At 38.9% G+C, this 23,652-nt stretch overlaps 1 protein-coding gene across 7 annotated transcripts in view; it reads left to right on the top strand.

Moving 5' to 3' along the window:
• Window positions 1–23,652, top strand: part of RAI14 (retinoic acid induced 14) — an 87,307-nt gene that overhangs the window by 35,014 nt on the left and 28,641 nt on the right. For 4 of the 7 annotated variants that reach the window (XM_040579904.1, XM_040579903.1, XM_040579902.1 and 1 more), the window contains exons 1-2: window positions 12,137–12,262; window positions 16,426–16,556. In XM_040579904.1, coding sequence (XP_040435838.1) covers window positions 12,152–12,262; window positions 16,426–16,556 — 242 coding nt within the window. In that variant the 5' untranslated portion in view covers window positions 12,137–12,151. Of the gene's footprint in view, window positions 1–2,777; window positions 2,861–12,136; window positions 12,263–16,425; window positions 16,557–23,652 lie in introns of those variants that run through there. The other 3 variants (XM_040579905.1, XM_040579906.1, XM_040579907.1) reach the window with 2 other exon arrangements.

The following is a 23,652-nucleotide window of genomic DNA, read 5'->3' as shown; positions in this document are numbered from 1 at the left end:
TTGTTTTGGACTTTACAATGAAATTCTATCGTTTCGGTTTGCCTAATATGATGTCTCTTAAAATAGCAGTGGCATGACTGGTTATAGTGTTTGCAGTAACTCGGAGCACGTATAGTGTGTCAGGATGTATGGAGTGTGTTGATAAAGCTCAGTGAGACTGGCTGTCATCCACTTTCCACTTCAGTTTTCCTGTTTAACATTAAATGTTTGGAAAACTTCTTGCATAGGCATAGAAATAAAAGTGACGCATTCTGAAGTTAAACAAAACTAAGGAAGTGGCTAGCTCCTCGTGAAGCTTAATATTAATCTAAAACTTCTAATTTATTTTCAAATAGTGTAATATTCTTAAAGTGTTTTACATTTGCCAAAATGTTTGTTGCTTTCATTAAACAACACCCCAAAACCAAAACAACAAACCAAATGCAAAAACCCCACACCAAAACAGAACCCCAAAACAAAACTGAATTGGAATAGCTGAATTCTCTGTCCCCACATTTATACCTGATGTTCTTTGCTTGAATTTCCAGTGCAAAAAGCTAGTGTGTAAAAGCCTCCCAACTCTCTGACACACCATGGAGGCTGCAGGTCACCTTCCTGCAGTTGTGAAGCCTTGGCTCAGTGTTTGATGTCTTGTGCCATCGATGGCATTTGTGCTAAAAGAAAGTGACACTGGAGATGCTGAGCCTGTAGTGAGCATAACAGCCCAGTTTAATAAAGGGGAGCACAGTGAAACCAGTTCATTGGCTGGGCAGGCATTCAGCAAGAAGCCTGAGGCAATGGTTGTGTCAGGGACTGGGTACAAAGCCTTGGACAGCTGCAGCACAGAGGTTTAATTTATAGTGACATCGCAGAGCGTGTGCCAAAACTTTCCTCTCTCCTAGGGAAACACTTTCTAGTGCATAATCATTCAGCCTTGTAGAGTTCTTTGGAGATGCTGAGGAGTTTTTTGGGTTTTTGTGTTTTTTTTTTTTTTCTCAAGCAGACAGTGGTGTTCTGTGGTGAGATTGTGGAGGACTTACCTGTTCGTGCTTCACTATAATTTCTGTAGTCACTGCAGTAATATTACTCCCATATTTTGCTAATTGCAGTATCTTCACTGTAACCTTTTCTGGAAAAGTAAAGTGAAATCAACCTCCTGTTCTTAGCTTAGTCAGTCTCTTCCCATTCAAGCAGCATACTAGGCCAAAAATCTTTAAAACTTGATCCCTCAGAAGTAAGTGCAGGGCTGTTGTGAAATACGATGTGATGTTTTCCAAATAGAAGTCCTTGATTTTTTGATATTTTTTTTTAGTGCAGTGCAAGTTTTTTGAAGAATAAAACAAAACTAATATGTGGTAGCTGATACGTCACCAGTTTTAAAAAAATATATTTTTTTTTGCTAGCATGCAAGCCCGGTTCTTGAGAGCTTTCTTTTCAAATACATACTTAGGCACATAAAGAAGATATTTAACTTTCAAAATGGCCGATTCAACAAAGAGTTCACTATTTCTATAGTGGGATATACATGATATAAAATATACTTAATGTAGGACATGATAGTCCACTGAAGTTGTATCCTTCAACAGTAAAGATGTGTCCTCAGCCTCTGTCAGAACGACGGTTTTGTCTGTCCTTAGGTTTTGTTCAAACCCTCAATTAGTGTGGCTGTAGCCTGTTGCTGGTTTAGACTTAAACCTTTAATTTAAGTTATCATTAAAAGCTTTTGCCAGAAGATTATAGGAAGTGGTGGCTGGGGTACAAGAATACCGTACAATCAAAAGTATTCTAGCTTTCTGCCTGAGTGGTTAAGGCAGCATAGCCAAATCTGGTGGCTTTGAACCATTTTTGTTCAGCAGTCATGTAAAAAATGTTGGGCTGGTGATACAGAGCTGGCCTGTTGAGTCCAAAACTACTCTCTTGCTTTTCTTAATTGCCTTTGGATACTTGAGAAGGAGCTAAAAGATTACTAGGGATCTACAGCATACAGGTTGCTTGAGCACAAGGACTCCTTTCTTAGGAATATGCTTGTTGGTGAGGTGAAACACAGATGTGGGGTAGCAATGCTGGTTTTTTTCTTTCTACTTTATATCTTCCTACTGAAGAATAGCAGTGTCATCATGTGTGGTTAGCAGCTAAGACAGCGTTTCTAGCGTGACCTGGTGCCTGTCAGGCTGTATGTACACCACTATGCCAATGATTTCTGTTCTGCAGAGCAGGAGAGGGAATAGGAGCTGTGGTATAAAAAGCAACAGGGCTGAACAAATTTCTGTTAAGAACAGAGCAGTCAGATTGACAGTCCCTAGTCTTTTGATTCCGGTAGTGCCTTTCAGTGCATATCTAGGGAAGAGCAACCACTGGGCAAGTGTGTATGACAATTCTCCATAATACTTTTCATACCTGATGACTGTTTTCAGCTCATGCAGTTTCCTGACCATGGAAATTGATTCCTTGTGGTTTGAATGAATCTCTCTTCCAAATCTCTATTGAAACTTTCTACCTAATATGTTATCTGTCCTTCCTTGAACCCACATAAACTTCTTGTGTCCACAACATCCTCTTGAAGGAATTCCACAAGTCTATTATTGACTTCCTTTTGTTTGGTTTTGACTTGGTTCCGCTTTCATGTGATGGTCCCTTACTGTGCTGGATAAAGCACTGAATGGCTCATCACTGTCCATCTGCCCCATATTATTATTGTTTTCTGTCAGTTTTGTATCCCTCTTAACTTTCCTGTTTTGAGGCTGAAGCACCCTAGCCTATTCATTCATCATGTGGATGCTGGTTTGGATCATCTTTGTGCTTCTGAAACTTTTCCAGCTCTAATGCCATTTTAGAGAAAGAGACCAATATTGCACATTGGTGAACAGCTTGAATGTATAGTGTGTGTAGTTATTCTGTTTTCTTCTTTATGCTTTAACTGATGATTGGTAACACTTTGATTTCATATGGATTGGGCTGGGAGTTGGGAAACACTGATGCTTTTTCCCAGCTCACTTATGTAGTCACTTGGCTTGTTGGTTTCTGCTGCTTCTCTAAATTTTTACATTGATGTGGTTAAGTGTGCTTGCTCTTACGGAAAAGAATACTCAGTGTGTGCTCTTTTAGTGGCTGTTGGGGCCCTGTCTTTATTGAGGAGTGAGGTATTATTACATAGGGAGTTGTAACATGGTGGTTTTAGAAAGGCTTTGGAGCAGTTATATCTCAGTCCATTCCCAGTAATCTTACCTTGCTAGTTTTATCACTATAAGAAATGAAACTCTTGCTGCTTGTCATTTTTCCTTTTCTTGCTGGAATCAATCTGTTTTTCTGGTAGCCTGACTTCAGTTGTGGGTGGCTTTAAACTACCTAAAATAAAAAGTAGAGGTATTTTATAGAACTGTTAGACCTTACATGTTTAGTTAAGGTATCTGTGCATACCTTCTTAAATGGCACCCTGAACTTAATGAGGACCAAAATGATAACAATGTACTGAACCGTTACCATTAATTCCAAGTGATTGTGTGAAATATTTGAATAACTGAGGAATTCATTACTCCTGTTGTGCATATTTGGGTAATTAATGAATTGAAGAGTATTTTACCTGTTACAGCTGATGGCTCCAATTTCCGTGTCAGCAGTTTTTTTCATTCAACATCTACATAATGTAGAAAATAGCATTCTTTGCCACTTACCATATGCATATTCTTAGCTGATGTGTACTCTTCTCTCTTCCCTAAATACTTTTTAAAGGAAGCTTCTTTTGATTTGCAAACAGTCCTTTCAACTTTTTTTCCTAGCATTTTTATGTTAATTAACTGTGAAGTAGTAATAACCACAGATGGATTTCAAAGTTTATAAAGACAGACTTTTTTAAAGCTGCATTGCTGGAGAAAGGTGTAACAATTAAGTAGTTCATTATACCTATTTAGCTGAGCAGTGTTTGTAACAATAATGTTTGATGCATTAATGTAGATTTTAGGAGCAATACCCATTTCTTTTCCAAGAGAAAGCATAAGAATATTTATCTTGGGGACTTATAAAAACCCTACTTATTTGAGTCATACCTTTTTAAAATAGCTAGCCAGATGGATCCAGGGAATGCTTGTGTATGTCACACATGTCTAATGCCTTTCTTTCTCCTGGGACCAAACTACATTACATCATATTTTGTGATTACAAGACAGAATTTCAGTGGAACTTGGCCATATGGTTGAGTCATCTGTTCTCTTCAGTTTTGGAAGGATTATACTAACGTCTTCAAAAGACTGTTAAATTTATTGGCTTTTTTAACCCATAAAATTTGGAAACCTGCTGTCTCTGGCAATGAAAACTACCCCATTTTCAGCTTATTATTTATATAATCCTGTGCAGTTAGTTATTAACTGAACCTGTTAAAGGTGCTGTTACAGGATGCAAAAAAGAGGCTTGTATGGTATTTTGGGTTTCCCATCTCATGAGATGGAAGGGAACCCCAAAGTTATGTGATGTGGATTCCTAAAAGAAATGAGAAAACCCCAGCAAACACACATTCTTTGCATTTTGTTCATGACTCACAAAGCTCTTGGGTGTTATCTCTTCCCTGAAGACTTGAAACCTGTTACAAATCCTTGTTCTCCCTCTCTCACTCCACCCTTTCATATAAATTATTGAAAAGCATGTTTTGAAAATGTTGAGATTTACCTCCCTGCTGACTGGCCATTTGCTCCTGGGAACAGTCTGAATTCAGCAGTTATTCGTTCATAGTTGTTTCATTAGATATACTTCACAGAATCCAGCATAGCCTTGTGGTACAGTCTCAATCTTCAAAACGTATGTCAGGTAGTGATGGGGAGTCTGACTATTTGTCACGTCACTCTATTTCTAAATTTCAAAGGGCTAGGGTGGCTTTAGGGAAACGTTTTGTAAGATTTTTATCATTACTAGGCATTTCTTATGTCGGCCCCTCCACAGACCCTGATGAAGAAGCTGTGGCTGTAACAGGGATGTTTTTGATGACAGCAAGGGGGCCGGTAGCACAGCAAGCCCACTTACTTAACATGGGATTGTGTGCTTTGTGTCCAGAGAGACTCCGGGCATTGTACTGCCCTTCAGGATTTTATGCTTTCTGCGTCTTTTTATTGCTGATTTTTAATTTTCAGTGGCTTTTTACTGGGAAGGTGAAAATCTCAAGGTTGTTTAGCTGCTGAGCTCTCCTATTATAGAAATGTGTATGGATCTTGTGAATAAATTGGAATATAAGCTAGACAACTCAAAGTAGGGTTTCTTGATGTGGCAGCAACAGTGTTGCTCACAGAGGGGGATCAAGACTATAACAGACAAACCATCAGCAGCTCTTACCTCTGGTAAGAGAAGAGTAACTCGATGGCTGTGGCATGCAAATATAATCCAGCCTAGGAGTAATTAATAGGAGCCAATCAAATCTTTAATTAAAAAAGAAAAAAGGTGTCTGTTTGTGACTCTTGTCATCTTGTGTGCATAATGCTAGCATGTTTGGTGAGGTGCAGGGTATCCAGATTAGCAAGAGTACTGTAGCGATAGCACTTAGCACTCTGGTAAATCACATATGGATAAGAATAGTCAGATGAGAATGGGAGGGTTATTTACTAGTCCATTAATACTGAGCTGGGGTGGTTGCACCAGGCAGCAGATAGCTCAGTCACTGTTTAAACAGGCAAGAGTTAAACCCCAGCTTGAGGCAGTGGAACCAGCTGCCTGGAGGATGCTATGCCTTGCTTTGGCCATGGGCAGGTGAAAGGTGAAGCCATCCATGCCTGCTGAACAGAAAATCTGTGTAAGGGCTGTGCATGTTATTACTCATCCCTGTAGAGAAACAGAGCTCCTTCTGCAGGTGAGGCCTAAGGGAAGGAGCCAGGCTGAGTGCCTGCTTGCTCTTTCTGTCCTTTTACTTAAGGCCTGCCATGTGTGGGCAGTCAATGTTCCGCATACAGAGAGTCTGGCGCATAAAAGACTTGTCTGATTCTCAGTGCATGTGATGTGAAGGATAAACAATGTGGGAAGATATGGTGGTGTGAAATCTCACGTGCTCTTCTCTGGCTGCTGAAGTGTATTTTATCTTTATGCACAACAATTGCTTACTTTTATGCACAACAATCTCTTAAATCTAACTGGGAGTGTTTCTTAGGTGTAACTTTCCTATGACTCTTGGATTATCCTTCTTGCACCCATGGAAGTAAAAGCAGATAAGCTTAGATTGCTGCTTTAGTATTTGATTTTGGAGACTGACAAATATTAGATCTAAAGATCAACCCGTGACACAAACATCTAGCAGTGGCCTGGTGAAGATCAGACAGTGAATCTTCTTTGCCTTCTTTTGTGGTTGTGAAGTACTTTTGGAGATTGGGTTGAGCCCTTAAAGACTCCAAACAAAATAACTTCTTGGAATAGGGTTTTGTCTCAATGTATGCACTGTTTTGTTTGGCTTTGTTGTGGGTTTCAGAATAGAAGGCTATAACCCTGTAACAGTGGATATATCTTTTACAAGAATGACAAATTCAACTATAAATAGATTGTTTTTCTACTCTGAGTAGTTTTGAGATTTTAATACATATTTTGTTACAAATTTTGAAATTGTATTGCTTCCTACAATGGCATAAAATGGTGTATATATATAAAAATTATTTTAGAAACAAGCATCTAAGATGTTTCCTGGTGCTTATAGAGAATATTAAGATGGTGGAGCTTTGTCAAGATATCTACTTTAGTCTTGCTAGTAGAGGAAAAAAGAAAAAGGAAACAGCTTTCATTGTGAGCTGTTATGTCATGTAAACATCTGTAACACAAAAATAAGGTGCCATGATGGCTTGTTACCTTATGAATACATCTCACAGCAGTGGTAATTCTGATCAATTAATGCAGTTCTGGACTGTGTGCAATTCTGCTTGGTGCTGAGGTGGGTTTTGTTTGTCTGCAGGGTTCATAATTAGCTTTTATTCCCTTTTGCAGAATAATGGGGATGAAAAAAGGGCAGCAGCTCTAAACTTCATGAAAACCATCTTACTATGCAGAAGTGGCAAGATGAGCAGTGTTTGGAGAAGTTTTGCTGTAGACATGAGCAAAGATGGAGCCATGGGTCTAAAGCACCAGTCCTAGTGATTGAAGTACTGGTGTATTTGAGTGGGTTCCAGCACGGTGGATGTCCATTTGCTCATCTGGAAACAAAAAGATCCATCAAGTACCTGTGTTCTCAGACTAACTAGTCAACAGAAATTAAAATCTGGGTAGATGTAGTCAGCTCAAATACTCATACACAATAGCTGAATAAACAAACTTTGCTTGCATAGTTGGCATTGTCCCTGTTTCTTACAGCCTGCTTACCATGGAAATACACTAACTAGATAAAAGGAAAGATTAGATTGTCCAGCGATTTCATTTTAATTCTTTTGATTTCACTTGTTCCCAACTGACCGTGAAGCAGATGTGCAGCAGAAATCCTGAAAACTTGGGAAATCTTACGTGCATTGCTATTTGACCTTGATAGATAGCTAAAATTTGTTGATTCAGTAGTTCTTCAGTCTTAAAACTAGAAAGTAGTCATTAGAAAGTAGCCTTTTCCATGTATCATATGCTGGTGATCAGTATCTTGTTTATATATATTTTTATTTTTAAGTGTAAAGAATACCTGAGGATCCTTAGTGTTCCATGGATAACCATTTGAGAAATGTTGGAGTATTTTAAGTTTGTGTTTTGATATCTCATGGATTTTTTTGAAGGAAAGAGCTGCCATGTGTCCAGCAGTAAACAGTAGTCCATTAGGTGTGTTTTAGTTTTAGTAACATTTACTGAGTAATTTCAAGATGAGAGGAACAGTCATCTGAGTTCATAGTAGCTCAAATCTTTAGAACTATGAGAAAAGACAGACCAATGGGATATGGTCACTTCAAGCAGGATTGATTTATCTTTTTTATCTTTAAAAACCCTCTTGTGTTTTGTTCTTGTGTTAAGACAAACATTGTTTCATTTATACAAATATACAAAATTAATTCTTCGGGGGGGGTGTCTCTGTATTAGTGAGAATGATTGGTTGCATATGGTGTGGTTACTGCTACATCCTTTGCTATCTGAAAGTAAAGATTAATCTCCAGTTGCTGTATTGGTGATGTGTGAGGTGATAAACAATGGGCAGTAGCTGGACTTACTGCCAATGTTCTGGCTGTACATTACTAATGATTTAAATGTAGTTTTTCTTATTTTGTCGTAGTGACTTGCATTTTGTGACCTTTTGCTCATCACTTTTCCTTTGTTTCTGCCAGAATGAAATTGGTTATGTGAAAACGTCAGTAGTTGCTTATAGGAAAATAGAAGCCCTGAGGTACTTAGATGTGATGTTAATAGGAACTCTTGCTATTCCTCAAATGCAAAGATTGATTTCTTTTATCTTGTTAAAAGACTTAAAAGTAGTATCTGTAGGAAAAATACATTGTCGCCTTTACTAGGAAGTAAAATGAGCAGCACATGTGAGCTCTGTGCCTCCCAGCCCACACAGAAAAAACCAAAACAACAAACCGAACAACTCCCCCAAAAACCTACCAAAAAAACCCCCAAAATAAACAAGAAACAAGTATCTCTGCAAAACAGCAAAGTCGTAAGTGTGTTTCTTTCCATTTCCTTTTCCCTCTTAATTGTTCTTGGAGCACAGTTCACAGCCTGCTGCAAATTCCAGTTGTTATTTAAGCAAAGACCACCCTAACTATTTTTTACAACCCTCACCACCCCCAGCTTGGAGTCTCAGATGACCATTTCAGTCAGGTCATCTTTTCCCTTCTCTGCTGGTGAAAGACTCTTTCATTTCACAGCTTGTAGTCCCCTTTTGCTAGGAAAGTTTCTGGGCAGCCTCCCTGGCTGATAGAAGCACCCTGCTGAGTGACTTGCTGTTCAGTTGCATTATTCTGGGGTTCAGCATGAAAAAATGGTTTGCTTGGATAATAATCACTTCTTTATCTACAGAAGCTACCCAGTGAATGGGTAATTATCAAGGTTTACTGACAATCTACCATTAGTCTTTTGTTATCGTTCCTTGTTCATTCACTTCAACTGCTTCCTGTCTTCCCCATGGTGCTTTTTTTTCTGTGGTTCAAATGGAATTCATGATCTGACACAAATACAGTCTCCAGTGTCAAACAGACCTCACGCACTTTGTGTGGACAGTTACCCCAAGCCTGGCACAGTAGCTCAAGAAGCAAGAGGGCGGCAATGGGCTAACACTTCTGTTTGTAAAATGTTATTTGCATTGTTGCTGCTGTTTCCACCTTTAAAGAAATGCATCTGTAAGCTCTGTGAGCTGCAAACGTTTTGTCTTGTTATGTAAGCATAATTAATATTATTAGCCACCAGTCACCTAACATAGGGAACATGCGTGGCCAAGTGAAGCTGGAAAAGGTTATTTCTGTTGCAGCAGTTAGTGACATTTAGATAATATCACTATTAATTACTTTCAAGCCCATTGTCATGCTTTGTGTTTTTGACAACTTAATTAGAGGTCAAGACTTCTGTGGTAAAGTTAATGAACATAGCATCTTTTGGTATGGCCTTAAGGGTGCTGCCTCCGTGGAGTGTGGTGCCATAGAGGTCAGCTTGCATTGCCACTGGTGCTATATACACACTACAGGCAGACTTCAAGAAGTATAGGAAAGAGCTGGAGCTACAACAGTTGAAAGGGGCCTGGAAGGCAGCATCTGCTGGCATCTGCTGAGCTCTGGAAGTCCTAGGAGCTGCTGCCACAGACTAGGGTAAACTGTTTCTGATAAACCCAACAACATCCTGCCCCTCTGCAAGGAAGATTTCCATTCCCACCACACAAGTTTGCTACTGGGAAATCCAGTCTCTAAATCAGGGGTGGAGGGCAGGGAAAGGTGTAGGCTGCTTACTCACATACCAGTGACTCCTAGGTTATAATGTTTCAAGATAAGCCATTCTTTTGAGAAAAGCCATTGTCTGTTGTTTTGTTGTTTTAACTTTGCGGGATGTTTTGTCTAGTGAATGCTCTCCCTACAATAGGATTGTTCTACTTTTTAAGACGCTCTTGGGAAGTCCAGCACATGTGGACTTTTGTGGATGACCTTGTGATGTTCAGTGTCTTTGCCATGTGATTGTTCGTGACGCCAGTCTTTAAGTATTCCTTTCCTTTTCAGACAGTGAGTTGCTGAGTTTGAAATTATCAGGAATTTCAATTTGTTACTCAGCTTCCCTGCAGTTCTGATTTCAGTGGTGATAACATAACTCAGTCTCCAGTAGGTTTGCAACAATGCAGGGTCACTTAAATCATCTCCCGTAGGCTGCATGCCAAAGATAAAGGAACAAAGTTGTTGTCCTGTTAATATTTGCTCAGGTCTCTGCACATGGAACACACTGTGTACAAGTGCTAAGTAGAACTATCACCTCTAACATGTTATTTCTTGCATGACATTTACTGGTAATCTTGAAGGCAACTGAGCTTAAGATCCTGGTGTGTTGATGAAAAAGAATGGGTACGTTTTTGAAACATATTTTTCAGTTCTTGAGCATCTCTTGTAGAAAGGAAGATGTTCACTTTGTGATGGAAAATTATGTGTAAAATAGGTAGTACAAGCTTTAACTATAAAAAATAAGCTTTGAGATGAAGGTTTCTCTTTGGACTCAAAACAGTGTTCAGCTTGTCACTACACTGAGCAGTTTCAGCCCCAAGAGTATGGTAACTATACCTTGTTAATATCTTGCAACCATAGAACTGTCTCTTGGTTTTCAGAGGAAATAACCTGTGCGTAGAGGAAGCTTGGAGGAGACACAGTCAACTGTCAGTACAGTTACTGCCAGTAACTGCTGCCGAGTGTGTGTCTGTGGCTGATGGAGCTGCAGTTTTGAGAGTTCAGCCTATCTTGATGGTGATTATTGAAGGTGTTGTGAGCGCTCTGCATTTGGCTTGAGTATCATGCCCTTTTTAAACACCAGTCATAACTGATGGTGTAAATTGAGTCAATCAGTTCTGTCCTGCCCTCAGCCTCACTTCATTAACCTTGACCAGACAGTGCCCTGTGCAAGGAGTGGTTTTCCATTCTAAGCATGGCTAGCTTTCCTGCCAGCTTCTTTCTCAGCTTCCTAAATACAGAAAACACGTAACTGTTGCCAGAGAGATGTTTCTGAGTGAGGCCATATAGCACAGCTTCTTATCTGAAAATTTAAAATTAAGATTAAGGAACATGCTTGAGATGAATGTTAAATTTCAATCAGAATTTTTAACCCAGCTCTGCAATGTGGTGTTTGGATTTTGGTTTACCATCATTTCAACTGTCATTGTATTGTATTTGTGTTTTCTTGCTTCAGTATTGCAGGTGATCGTAGCGGTTAGGATTTATTGGGGATGGTGGATTATCTGATCTCCTGCCTAACTATGCTACTGTTAATAGGAAAAGAATGACTATTTTTAGGCATGACTAAAAATGCCTTCTTTTATCCAAAAACTTGCACTTCCTGTGCTTTGATCAATTTTATTCTGTCTCTTCATTCGATATGCCTGTTATTGCTACCTAAATTGAACAGTATGCAAATGTTTTTTAAAAAATGGGTATTAGGAAAAACTTATTCACTGAAAGGGTGGCAAAGCATTGGAACAGGCTGCCCAGGGAGGTGGTGGAATCGCCATCCCTGGAAGCATTTAAAGAACGCATAGATGTGGTGCTTATGAGACATGGTTTAGTGGTAGACTTAGCAGTCCTGGGTTAATGGTTGGACTTGATGATCTTGAAGGTCTTTTCCAACCTAAATGATTCTATAATTTTCCTGAAGACCCTGCTACTACTCTGTGTCAACCTTCGGTTTGATGTGCCCTACATGGGTTTGCTCAGGATGTTACATGTCTAGGCGTCTCTGACATAAAAGGAAACATTCATTTATATTACTTGAAAGAGTGGTAGTAACAGGACTGAAACTTCCCGAGGGCTATTTGGTGGATGGTGCCATGCTACTTGGATGTAACTTGAAAGTTGAGACAGTGCATGTAGATAAAAGCTTGGGGGGGGTGGGAGGGTGGGAAGTGCTGAGGAACATTGTGATAGAGGCAGCAGGATGTGGCATTGGGGGAGCTGAAGAAGGGGCCTTAGAGAAATGTTTGCGCAGCCTGGATAAGTGGATTGGGATGGTTTGTGGGGTTGTGGTGAAGGAAGCTTGATGCAGCAGGTTTATGAAGTTAAGATCTCCAGTTATGCTGGCCATCTCAGTCCTTCCAATACTCTTGGCAGAAGAGAGCATCTTTCATGTGCATGCTTTCCAGGAGAAACAAATGCTGGTACTGTATGATAAACGCCAGTTCAAGGTATTTTTTACACTGAACAGTATTAACTGTAGCTGGGAGTGCTCATGGTTTGCATTATCCCACCAGAGGTTACCTCCCAAGTCTTTGGTGGATAGTTGATGATAAGTGTGACTTGTGGGGTAAAAACCAGGCTAATACTACAGGGGATTCAGAAATTATAAGTAATGCAATAATCGCTGCCTCTGTTCAGAGGTCTGCATTTTCTGATGTGCTTGGTGGCTACGCTGTACTTGAATACATAAGGCACTGTGAGAGCCCTACTGACTTAAATGCCTCCTACTTGCTTGCCAAGTCCTGGGCACAGTGTATTTGTGGGTGGTATTCTCGTTCCTTCTAGATTTTTTTTTTTTTTCCTGAAGAAGATGGTTGGTAGGGCTACGGTTCCCTTTTGGAATGGATGTTTTTGAGAGGCCATTGCATGCCATTTGTTACATTAGCTGTACCTTTAACTTCTGGAATGCATTGTGCAATGCTGCTGTTTTGAACACAGGATTGACCTGTTTTTTTCTTACCCACTGTCAGAGGAATACTTGACCAGACATTGATGCCCAATAGTTGTTTCTTTTCTGTGTGGACAGATATATCCCTAATTTCATTTTGAAAATAAAATTAGGTCTATAAATAGATTTACATAACTTGCATTATAGTTAAATATGTATAATTTTGAGACAGCTTGAATATAAAATGACATTTCAGCTACAGTAATGACATGTTTATTGATGCCCTAGAGTGGAATTTGTATTGCTTTAATGCAAAGATCCATTACTTTTATATGGGCAATATAGAATGATGGCTTTTAAGCACCTTACGTAGAACACAGCAATTTTAGTTTATAAATGAGTATAACTGCTGCACAAGGATGAGGGGAAACTGTATCATTTTGTTTTCCAAGAGCAAAACAAAATTGCTGGTACAGTAGTCTTAAAGATGTTATAGCGTCAGTAAGGAAATTTGAAAACATGCAATTGGAAGAAGTAATGTAAGTAGATTAGGTATGTGGCAATCTCTATTCATTGCTTTAGTAACTCTCAGTCACAGCACTTAGAAGAAGACTCACTAATTAGATATAGAACTAAAATCAGGGGTCTAAAATTACTACCAAATACAGATCTAGTGTTCAGCCTCTACCACTTTCCACTAAGCAGGAAAAAGAATTACCAGCTTTGTCTGAAAAATAAGGAAATGTACACTGACAGGCTTTCCTTGACACTGAGATGAATCTGGTAAAACTGAGTGTTTTCAGGGTCCCTGTGACAGACTGCATTCCTTAACAGTTTGTCCAAGTTCAGTTCTGTTTAGTTCTTAAATATGAGGGAATTTGTTTAGCTGTACAGTTAAGTAGGAAGAAAATTTTTAAGTGAGGCATTGTTAAATCTTTCTTTAAGTGTGTGTGGGTGAATGGAGGGGTGTGGGGGGTTAAGGATATGGTTTATAATTACACTAAAGATTCATTACACTTTCTGTTCATGTAACAGACTAATACCATATGTTATAAAATGTTTTGCTTCTAACATAGACATGGCATCATTCTGCAACATCACATTCACTTTCAGAACACTCCAGGCCTCCCCATTCATTATCTCTCTGTCTTCTAGGTGCAGCTTCAACACTAGGTAAACACTGAGGAGTAATTTTGGACCGAGCTGTGTTAGCTTCTCTTGGGTGTGGGATGTTAATGGTAATGTAATAATAGACAGGGATATCCTTATCTCAGCAGCTTCTCAAAGGGGAAATTGACTCTTGATCTCGGTTCTTTCTTAAATTTGGGAGTTGGCATTAGTGTGCTTGCTTGCTTATACCAGAATACTGGATATTGGATTACATGTCAGTAATGTTTCAATTTAATGGCTGAATATTGAAGGAATATTCATGAAAATGCTTCTTGAAGACATAGTTGTTTTTGTACTACAAATCTGAATGCTCTTCTGAAACCTGTTCTGCCAAGCATTTTCAGCAGGCCTTGATGTTAACATTTTCTTGTGGCTTATTCTGCTTCATGTTTCAGAAGCAAACTGGTTATTTCAGGTCATAAGAAAATCTTAAATTAGGTGTTGCATTTCTTTTTCAAAGTATGCGTTAGTATTGGGTTAGGGGTGTGTGTGTGGTGTTTGTAGATTAGCATGTTACCTGCCCTCTCGTTTCTTTTCCAAGATTTTAAAAAAACAAAACACAAAAAAAGCCAAAGTGCAGGAGTGAGGTACTACCCATGATTTACAGTCATCTTGGTGATTTGTGGGTTAATGTAATTTATCAAATATCCTATATTTAAATATTTTACATGACTGAATAATAAAAAAACAGAAAACAGGACAAACTCCAAAACAGATGGCATAATATGCTGTCAAACAAACAGTGTTAACTGTAAAGGGTTTTATTTACAAGAAAGATACGATTTTTAATTATTAATTAATTTTTAAAACTGCTTTTAATTATTAAATTAATTAAATATATGTTTTTAATAATAGGCTGCCTTTAAAGCATGAAATTCCCTGAAAGAAGACCATGTAACGAGTTTCATTTCAGGTGGAGCCTGCTGCTTGGCTGGCCTCTTACTGTCATGGAGTCTAAATACTGCTAGGAAATTATTTTTATTTTTTTCTCTGATGTAGTTAATGCTATAGAGTCTACTGAGGTTTGTTCCAGTGCTATAAGAATAAAGAATATAACCTGCTTAATGTGCATTTACCCACTGCCATAACAGACTATGATTGCTCTTTGTCTTCTGCATGCCATTTCCTTTGGCAGAGCTACCGTTCATAGTCTTGATTCCAGGTGGTGTTCTTTCAACTCCTGTCTGCTCTCCTGCTCAGACTGCAGTCTCCCTGATGTTTTTTTTATTTGTTTTTTAAATACCTAGTAATCTGGAACACTTTCCTCCTGTTCTGGTTTTCAAGGTGTGCACAGACTGTGAAGCTAGTTCCTATCTGCATGCACTTCATACACTTCTCCTCACAAGTCCAGACAGAGAAGTGTAGAATTTTTTGTTCAGCTGGGGGCAAAAACATCTGTATAGAGCATCAGGACAAAGTGGTTTTTTTGATGTTGTTTGGGTTTTGTTCTTTTAAGTTGGGTATTTCTCAAGGAGCTTATTACTATGTATTTAGATATTCTGAAAGTTGTATAGAATTTGAGCGCTAATGAAGGCAGTCATGCTGGAGATGAGCTGCCTGATGTCAAAGAGAAAGCCATAGTCGGTTGAAGATAACTTTCCTGAGTGTAGCAGGGTGCTAACACTAATCCAAATGCAGCTTTTAATTGCACTAGATTGCTCTTACTGAAAACTGAACCCTGTTGTTAGTCCTTACTAGAAGACACGGATGCAACTTCCACACCTTTTCAAGATCTTGTTTTACTGTGATCGTATAGGATGCAGAGAGTTCACTGTCCTCTGTTTTCTTAGTATCTTGCTAGGTGCACCTTGGAGGACTGGTAGAGGAAACGGGCCATGTCCTGACAATTCAGAGGAGAATGGAGAATCAACACATTAGGAAGTAATGTCCTTTCCATGATTCAGCTGATGAGAAGGAGCAACAAGATGTAGTGGATTAAGTTTGGAAATATTTAAATTAGGGATGTGCCATCTATGAGTTGTTGATTTGTTTGTTTTAAAGAAAAATGTAGGGGTTAAAAGCTCAGTAAAGCTAGTTACCACCTGCAAAAGGCAATCTTTTAACCTGTTACTCTCTACAAAGTGGAAGCTGGGAAAAGCCTGAAGTATGGAAAGTTTTGGCTGGCCTCTGTTGTTAGGGTGGGGTGTAAATCAGCTAAGACACCTCATTGCTTATCTACATGATGTATGTGACAAAGGTCCCATGGGGCCAGTGCAGCTCCAAAATAGAAACCAGGATGAGACAAAGGAAGGATAACTTTTATATACAGTAAGAACAAACAGATTTTTTTTTTACTGCACTACTTTACAGAGTTTCTATGTTAGACATCATGTTCAGTGATTGCTTATCCCCTGGCTTGAGCCATTAAGCCCTTGGGAACCTGTGCTGCACAGCTTGCAAATTACTTTTATGCAGCTTTCTGTGTACCATTTCTTTGGGATGGGCTTTTGTTTCAGCTTTCAATAGTGATAAATGTGTGCAGGATCATTGAGGAGAGCCTGCACACAGTGCTGATATTAATGTTATTTCTCCCTTCTTTTTCTTTTACTCCAGACCAATGAGTGGAATAAGAATGATGATCGGCTGCTGCAGGCAGTGGAGAATGGCGATCTTGAGAAAGTGGCTTCATTGCTGGGTAAAAAGGGAGCCAGTGCCACCAAACAAGATAGTGAGGGCAAAACTGCGTAAGTCCAACTTAAACTTGTGATTTAAGCACAAGGAGAGGAAAAACCAGCCTTGAATGTGTATGCTACTTACATGACTTAAGAGCCAGAGGGCATCCTGAAAATGAAGTTTTCTTTTCCATCTGAAGCACAATACATTCCAGAAAGCTCCATTAACGTAGTCCATATTTGTAATTCTACATTTAAAATGCAATTTCAGGATCACAAACCCATTGAGATAACTTGAAGTTACCCTTGCTGGGTAGATTGGGGTACCCATTTTAGGACAGGGTGTTTTGAGACTCTGGGAATTTCATGACACTGTACAGATTGCACACTCCAAAAAACATGAATCTCTGGGGCTATTTTTCCCATAGTCATCAGTTTAATGACACAGAAATTAAGATAAATCTTCTTTCTAATGGGTTAGTTTGAACTGAAACTATGGTAACTGAGTTTTAAAACCTTGCAGATGTTGGTGATTTGTGCAACTGTTCCTTGTTTTGATTGAAGTTTGGCAATGAAAGTTTTGTGTGAACGAGATTCCTTTTGCAGTCTCCAATATATTACATGTACAGCATTTTCTTCTATTCTTTCTCTTGTTCTCTTTTGAACATTCTGAATTGTGGAAGATAAAAGATTCCAGTAAGAAAATTACAGTGAAGAGACTGCTGTCCTTAAAATTTCTTTCTCATGGTATAGAGAGGTGATTCAATGGATAAATGAGAAATACGCATCTTGTGACAGAACCAAAGCCTTCATAAAAATCTGGATAGATGGGGAGAAAGGAAAACAGTTTGTAGTCTTGGAAGAGGCAGCACAAGACAGTTTATACCAAATAGTAATTTCTAATTAATTACTTCTGTGTTATGTTTATTGAGTCACACTCTGCTCCTTGCTTGGTCTGTTTCAGTTTCCCTCAGTCTGCTCTGTATCTGATCTGCATCTGAGAGAACTGAATGATAGCAGTGACTCATAATGACCTGCAACTTCTTACTGCAGAAGTCCAGGTCCTCTAATTACTACAAGTGGGCTTTCTCCACACTTTAATATGTTTTTAATTATAAAATTAAGTTGCACAGGCATGTTTTTCTTTCTCATAATCAAAGCATGACTTCCATTGAATCTTCTGAATTACAGCTATGTTTAACGTCATGTTTTTACAGTCATTATAACTTAAGAGCTAGATTCTTAAGCTGCACTGTATCCAGTGTAACACCTAGTTTGCAAGTTTCATATATCATTTGATACTATGGATTTTCCTAGGGAGCCAACCGAGACTGAAATTATGATCAGTGAGTACATACAAGCCTCTTAACATATGATTGTTGTAACTGTAGGGATCTGGTGCAACGATTTTCATCTTTACAAGGATACATGACAAAATTCCCCTTCCCCCTGCCCCCCCTTATTTGCAACTACAAGTAACTCAGTGACCATGTATTTATATCAATGATGCTGTAACCAATAATGCAGACAGAAGTACTTCTTTTAATTGCTTGTGTTGTGGTTTAACCCCAGCCAGCAACTAAGAAGCACACAGCAGCTCACTCATACCCTGTGGTGGGATGGGGGAAAAGATTGGAAAAGTAATAGTGACAAAACTCATGGATTGAGATAAAGACAGTGTGGCAAAAGCCACACATGCAAACAAAGCAAAGCAAGGAATCCATTCACCATTTCCCATCGGCAGGCAGGTGTTCAGCCATCTCCAGGAAAGCAGGGCTCCATCATGCATAATGGTTACTTGGGAAGATAAATACTAGAGGTTCAGAGTCCCCCCTTTGTTCTTTTTCCCCCAGCTTTATATGTTGAGCATGAGGTCATATGGTCTGGAATATCTTTGTGGTCAGTTGGGGTCAGCTGTCCCGGCTGTGTCCTCTCCAAGCTTCTTGTGTGCCCCCAGACTGCTTGCTGGTAGAGTGATATGAGGAGGCAGAAAAAGCCTTGACTCTGTGTAAGCACTGCTTAGCAGGAACTAAAACATCCCTGTGTTGCCAACACTGTTGTCAGCACAAATCCTGAACACGGCCCCATACCAGCTACTATGAAGAAAATTAGCTCTACCCTAGCCAAAACCAGCACAGCTTGGAACAAATGTTTCAATGCTATGGAGATCTCTGCTTCTGCTTGTTCCATATGCTCACTTAATTATTGTTTACTTTTTTTTAGTTATTGCTGTGTACTGGTTTAAAAGAAAGCTTGAGAGAGAATGATGAAAACTACTATTGCTGTAGTACAGAATACAGTGTATCAACTCTTATTCTGTTTTCAGTGCTTTGGGATACTTAGCAAAGGTGCTCAGGTTATTGTATCTGTCTCAATTTTGAAAGATAGAGACTGACAGGTGGAAACAACGACACTGATCTGGAGAGGCATAGCTACCAAAGACTTAGCATGACTCAGATTAAGTTCTCCAGTATGGCTTATTAATGATGGGCAGTGTCTTGTTTGTGTTTTTCCCACTTTGGAGTCTTCTTTTTTTTTAATGTGTGCAAAATGAAGTACAACCACCACTTCTATATAAGTAGACATTTTTCTTGTGTGCTTGCAGTGTGATGCCAGGACTTCATTCCTGCACAGTGATTCTGGGTGCCTAACATAACTGTTCTGACCTATCTCGGAAGCTGTGCTTAGAGGCATAGACCATGCTGCAGCCCAGCCCTGAGGTCTGTTAGTGTCCCACAGAAGCGTGGTGCTAGTTTGTCAGCTACCTCATCTGAGACTCTAGTGCTGGGAAATTGCAATCCAGAGAGGTCTTTTGGGGACAGCTGGCCACGATGGTGCTCAGATTTCATTGGTTACGTTTTAGAAAGTGGTCTGCAGTGTTATGTAGGAAGGGAGCTCTTTAGATGAGTGGTCTATTGATCCCTGGGAGTATTTATTGATGTATTTGTTTGCTAATTTGGCTGAAGGTGACTAACCAGAAGAACGTGGTGGATTCAATTATATAACAATGTGCATAATGTGATTAAAGACTTTGGAATGTGCTTGAAAGCAAAAAAAGAGAAACAATTACATCTTGCAATACAGGTTTGTTAGGTCTGTCATTGTCTGTTCCCTTAAGGTGTGATATGTTTTTTTTCAGGTCTTTTCCTTTTCATTCTTTTTGTTAATAACCCTACAAACAAAATTACTGATACTGCCCAGATCTTTATTTGAAGTATAGTAATAGTACATTATTTTAAACAGAAGGTGGAAAGGACTCAGATTTTTCATGCTTAGAAGGGATGCCTCTAAGTTTTTGCTTTATAATGAAATAGCTTCTTAATATAAAATGCTTGAACTGAGAGAAACAGAGACCAGAACCCAGCATTTTCTCTACTGGTCTTGTTGAGTACTGTATGCATCATTCTCCTGAGTCCTGCTACAATGCGCTTCAGCTCTGGTTCAGTTTTGGACGTAACCATCTATGTTTCACCTGTGTCCTACTTTGCTTCATCCTATCAGTTCTTTTCTTTGTAGCTTGCTGACATGCCATAAAATAGAGATGCTTAAATTAATGAGGTCTAGGTACCAGTAAATTTCTTACGGGTAATATTTACAGATTTTTACCAGGAGCTTCAACTCTCTAGCAGTACTTCTGTAAAAAAGTTATTAAAAAATATTGCCAGAGTAATGAAATGAGTTTTTTAAGACTTGCCTGACTTTCCACACTACCGCCCTACCTCTGACTTAGTCCTTTCTATAAACAATCAATTTTAAGGCCATGGAGCAAATCCACCTCTGGCATAAGTTGACACAACCCCATTGTTGTCCCCACTTACACAGCACAGACTATTGCCAAGCACACTTGTAACAGAACCTATCTGGAAATCTGACTCTGCCATTGTAGTCTTATTCTGCCAGATAGGGGTTTTTTTGTTTTGTTTTAATTTGGGTTTTTTTCCCCAGGTTCCTTAAACAACAAAACAGTGCTTTCCAGTTTGGAATTTGATCATTTAGATCTTACTTAAACTAACAAAAAAGGGGTTTTCAAAGAAAGCCTTTTCAGGAGAGGATAGGATCCTTTCATGTACTGCACTTTCCACAAGAGCAAGTGGGCTGTTATTTAAAGAAGCAGCTGCTATTATTGAAGTTGGGGGCACAGGGAAAGAATTTTTGAAAGGATTCAGTGTATAAATGGCAGCACTTCCTTGTCCTAAAGTTATTTTGTCTGTGTGCCAGTCCATCACTGCCATGTTTGCATGTTTCTGCAAGGTACTGAACTAGAATTAAATGCTTATGGCTATTAAATGAAACAATAGGTGTCTGTAATTTTTTTAACTACAATTGAATCAGCTGTTCAATAAAGTGAGTCTGACAATGGTACAAAAAAGCTTTAGAAATCTCCACAAATTTACTCTTTAAGGACTCTTACAAAACTATTGTCAATAGCAGTTAGTAGAAATGTTAGTAGAAATTTTTGTTTGAACCAGAATGTTCATGCTTTGGCTGCTGAATGAAAAGTAAATTTTTGGAGCATATTCCAACCCCAAATCCTTTATATTTATCATGTACATAGTATTCATTTTTCTTTTCTTTCTTTTGGATCCTATTGTATAAGGAGGTGGGGTAGGTGGCATGAAGGACATCACTGTTCAAAAAGTAAATCAGGTTTTAATTACCTTTGAGAGAGTCTTTCCTTGTGTGTAATAATATTTATCTTAAAGGAAGCTGTTGGAAGAATACAGACTTACTGCAGTTGTTAATACTCTTTTAGATGAAGAAAAAAACCCACAGAAAATGGTTTAGACAGCTGATCTTCAAAATCGGAGAAGTCATTGAGCCCAGTGCCTACGAAATGAAGAATTGTGTTATCCTCCCTTACTTGATTACGAATTGCTATAAATCCTCTAGGAGACCTTTGAAATTCAGACAATCTCTATTTTCTTGTGCATGTGTCAAAGGTACTCAGTCTAACATGATGTTCTAGAAGATTTCTTTTGTAGAGTCTGTGTCATATCTTAGAATTGCCTACACACTTCAGTAGAAGAGCATACTACCTTTTGAAAGGATCTTTTGAAAATTGTACCAGGGCAGGTGCTGCAAGAAGGGTCTCTAGTGCCTGAGGATTGTCACCTTTCCAAGAATGGATGGAGTTTGTTGTTGTTCCAGTGGCCTGATATGATCCCTGACAGAATATTTTTTAATTTACTTTTATCACAATATTTAATTTGTGATGGTCCAGACGGTCACAAAAATGTCTAGGTTTCAGAGCATGGACAGAATAAGGAAGACTACAGTAATCTTCAACTGTGTTTTATCTCTAGCCAACAGATGGCTGAAATCTGGTTCTTATTCAAAATTTCCTGTAAAATTTGTTTCCATGGGAGATTTGGGGTATAAAAGCTTTTATCTCTCCAGAACTCTCCTGAAGTTCTTTTCACATTCAAATCCTGATTGTTCTTTTTTGCTCCCCCTCTCTCATGCTTCATTGTTATGAATATAATTAAATAAAGATGTCGATACTAAGTTTCTTGAAAAATGGCTTTCTACTTTAGACTAACAGTTAGAAATGTTAATGAAACACCCAGGCATGTGTCATAGTTTAACCCCCGCTGGGGGGATGGGGAGGAGAACTGGAAAAAGGTAAAACGCATGGGTTGGGGTAACAACAACTTAATAATTGAAATAAAGTAAAACGTAACTATAACCACAACAAAACCAACAACAATTGTAATGGAAAGGAGAGAGAAAGGAATGAAAAACCCAAGCAATGCGCGACGCAGTTGCTCACCACCCGCTGACTGATGCCCAGGCAGTCCCCGAGCAGCGATCGGCAGCTCCCAGCCAGCTCCCCCCCAGTTTATACACTGAGCATGACGTTCTGTGGTGTGGAATAGTTTGGGTCGGCTGTTCTGCTGTGCTCTCTCCCGGCTTCTTCCACACCTGCTCCCTGGCAGAGCATGGAAAACTGAAAAGTGCTTGATTTAGAGTAAGCGCTACTTAGCAACAACTGAAAACATCAGTGTGTGATCAATGTTATTCTCACACCAAATCCAAAAGACAGTGTACCAGCTACTAAGAAGAAAATAAACTCTGTCTCGGTTGAAACCAGGACAGCTTGGTTAAGCAAAGCTGTTCCCTGCCAGGATACCAAATTGGGCTAATTAACTTTCCATTATGTTCATTATAAGTCAATTGTTAATGTACAGTGAGAGGAAATGCTCTTACCTCCATAACAGAGGAGCAGCACTTAACTTTGATTTTATAATTTGACAATACATGAAAAAATCTACATTTCATACAAACATTATTGTATTGATTATCGTGGGCTTTTAAATGAGATCCACGGGGTGGAATTCATATTAATGGTTTGTTCCAGGCTCTTGACTGAAAATGTGTTAGATAATTTTGGATGGTTTTGAGTATATGACCCCTGATTTAGACTTGGAGACTTCATGATCCAGTGTTTAGGCCTTAACTATACTTTTGACAGGACTTGAAATCAACAGCATTCAGGTTCTGTCATATGCATTTTTAAAGTAATATTTAATAAGAATTTGTCATATATTTATACATTTATATTATTAAAAAAATGGGAGGCCATCTTCAGAACAGACAAAAATTAACGTTCTTTAGTTTGATTTCAATTACAAAGATCTTAAGCTTCCCTTCTGAAAAGCTGAAGCTTTCAACTTTCTTTCTTTAGTGATTTCTTATATTATAAGCCAAACAAATTCCACTTATTTAAAGAACAAACTCCCTGTTTCCCATAAAGTACTTTGAGCACCAAGAAACTTCCCAATGGGTTTTACATCTTACATGTACAGGACTTCCTGCAGGTGATAGACTGTTTCCTCTGAACTCTAGCTATAATTTCTAGGACCCATCTTGTGTCTTCTGTTTTATACTTGTTTTGTTCATGCAGGCTGATAGGATGGCTGTTCCTAATAAACTGCTGCATTTCATTATCTATTAGTAGGACTGTCATTTTAGAAAAGGCAAGTCATCTTCCGAAGGGCCCCTGTACACGTTTGGGTATCCTGCAAGCCCCCTGTTCTACTCCTGCTCATGGGCAGGATTGGCCAAACCTGTAATGCAGCATCACGCAGCAGCCGGAATTCCCTGTAAAGCAGCTCCATTCACAGAGTTGCCAAATAACCAGATTTTACCAGACCTGGCCATATTTCGA

This window comes from Falco naumanni, chromosome Z, assembly GCF_017639655.2.
Source record: "Falco naumanni isolate bFalNau1 chromosome Z, bFalNau1.pat, whole genome shotgun sequence".
Classification (NCBI taxonomy): domain Eukaryota; kingdom Metazoa; phylum Chordata; class Aves; order Falconiformes; family Falconidae; genus Falco; species Falco naumanni.
This window is presented reverse-complemented; position numbering and strand designations above follow the sequence as displayed.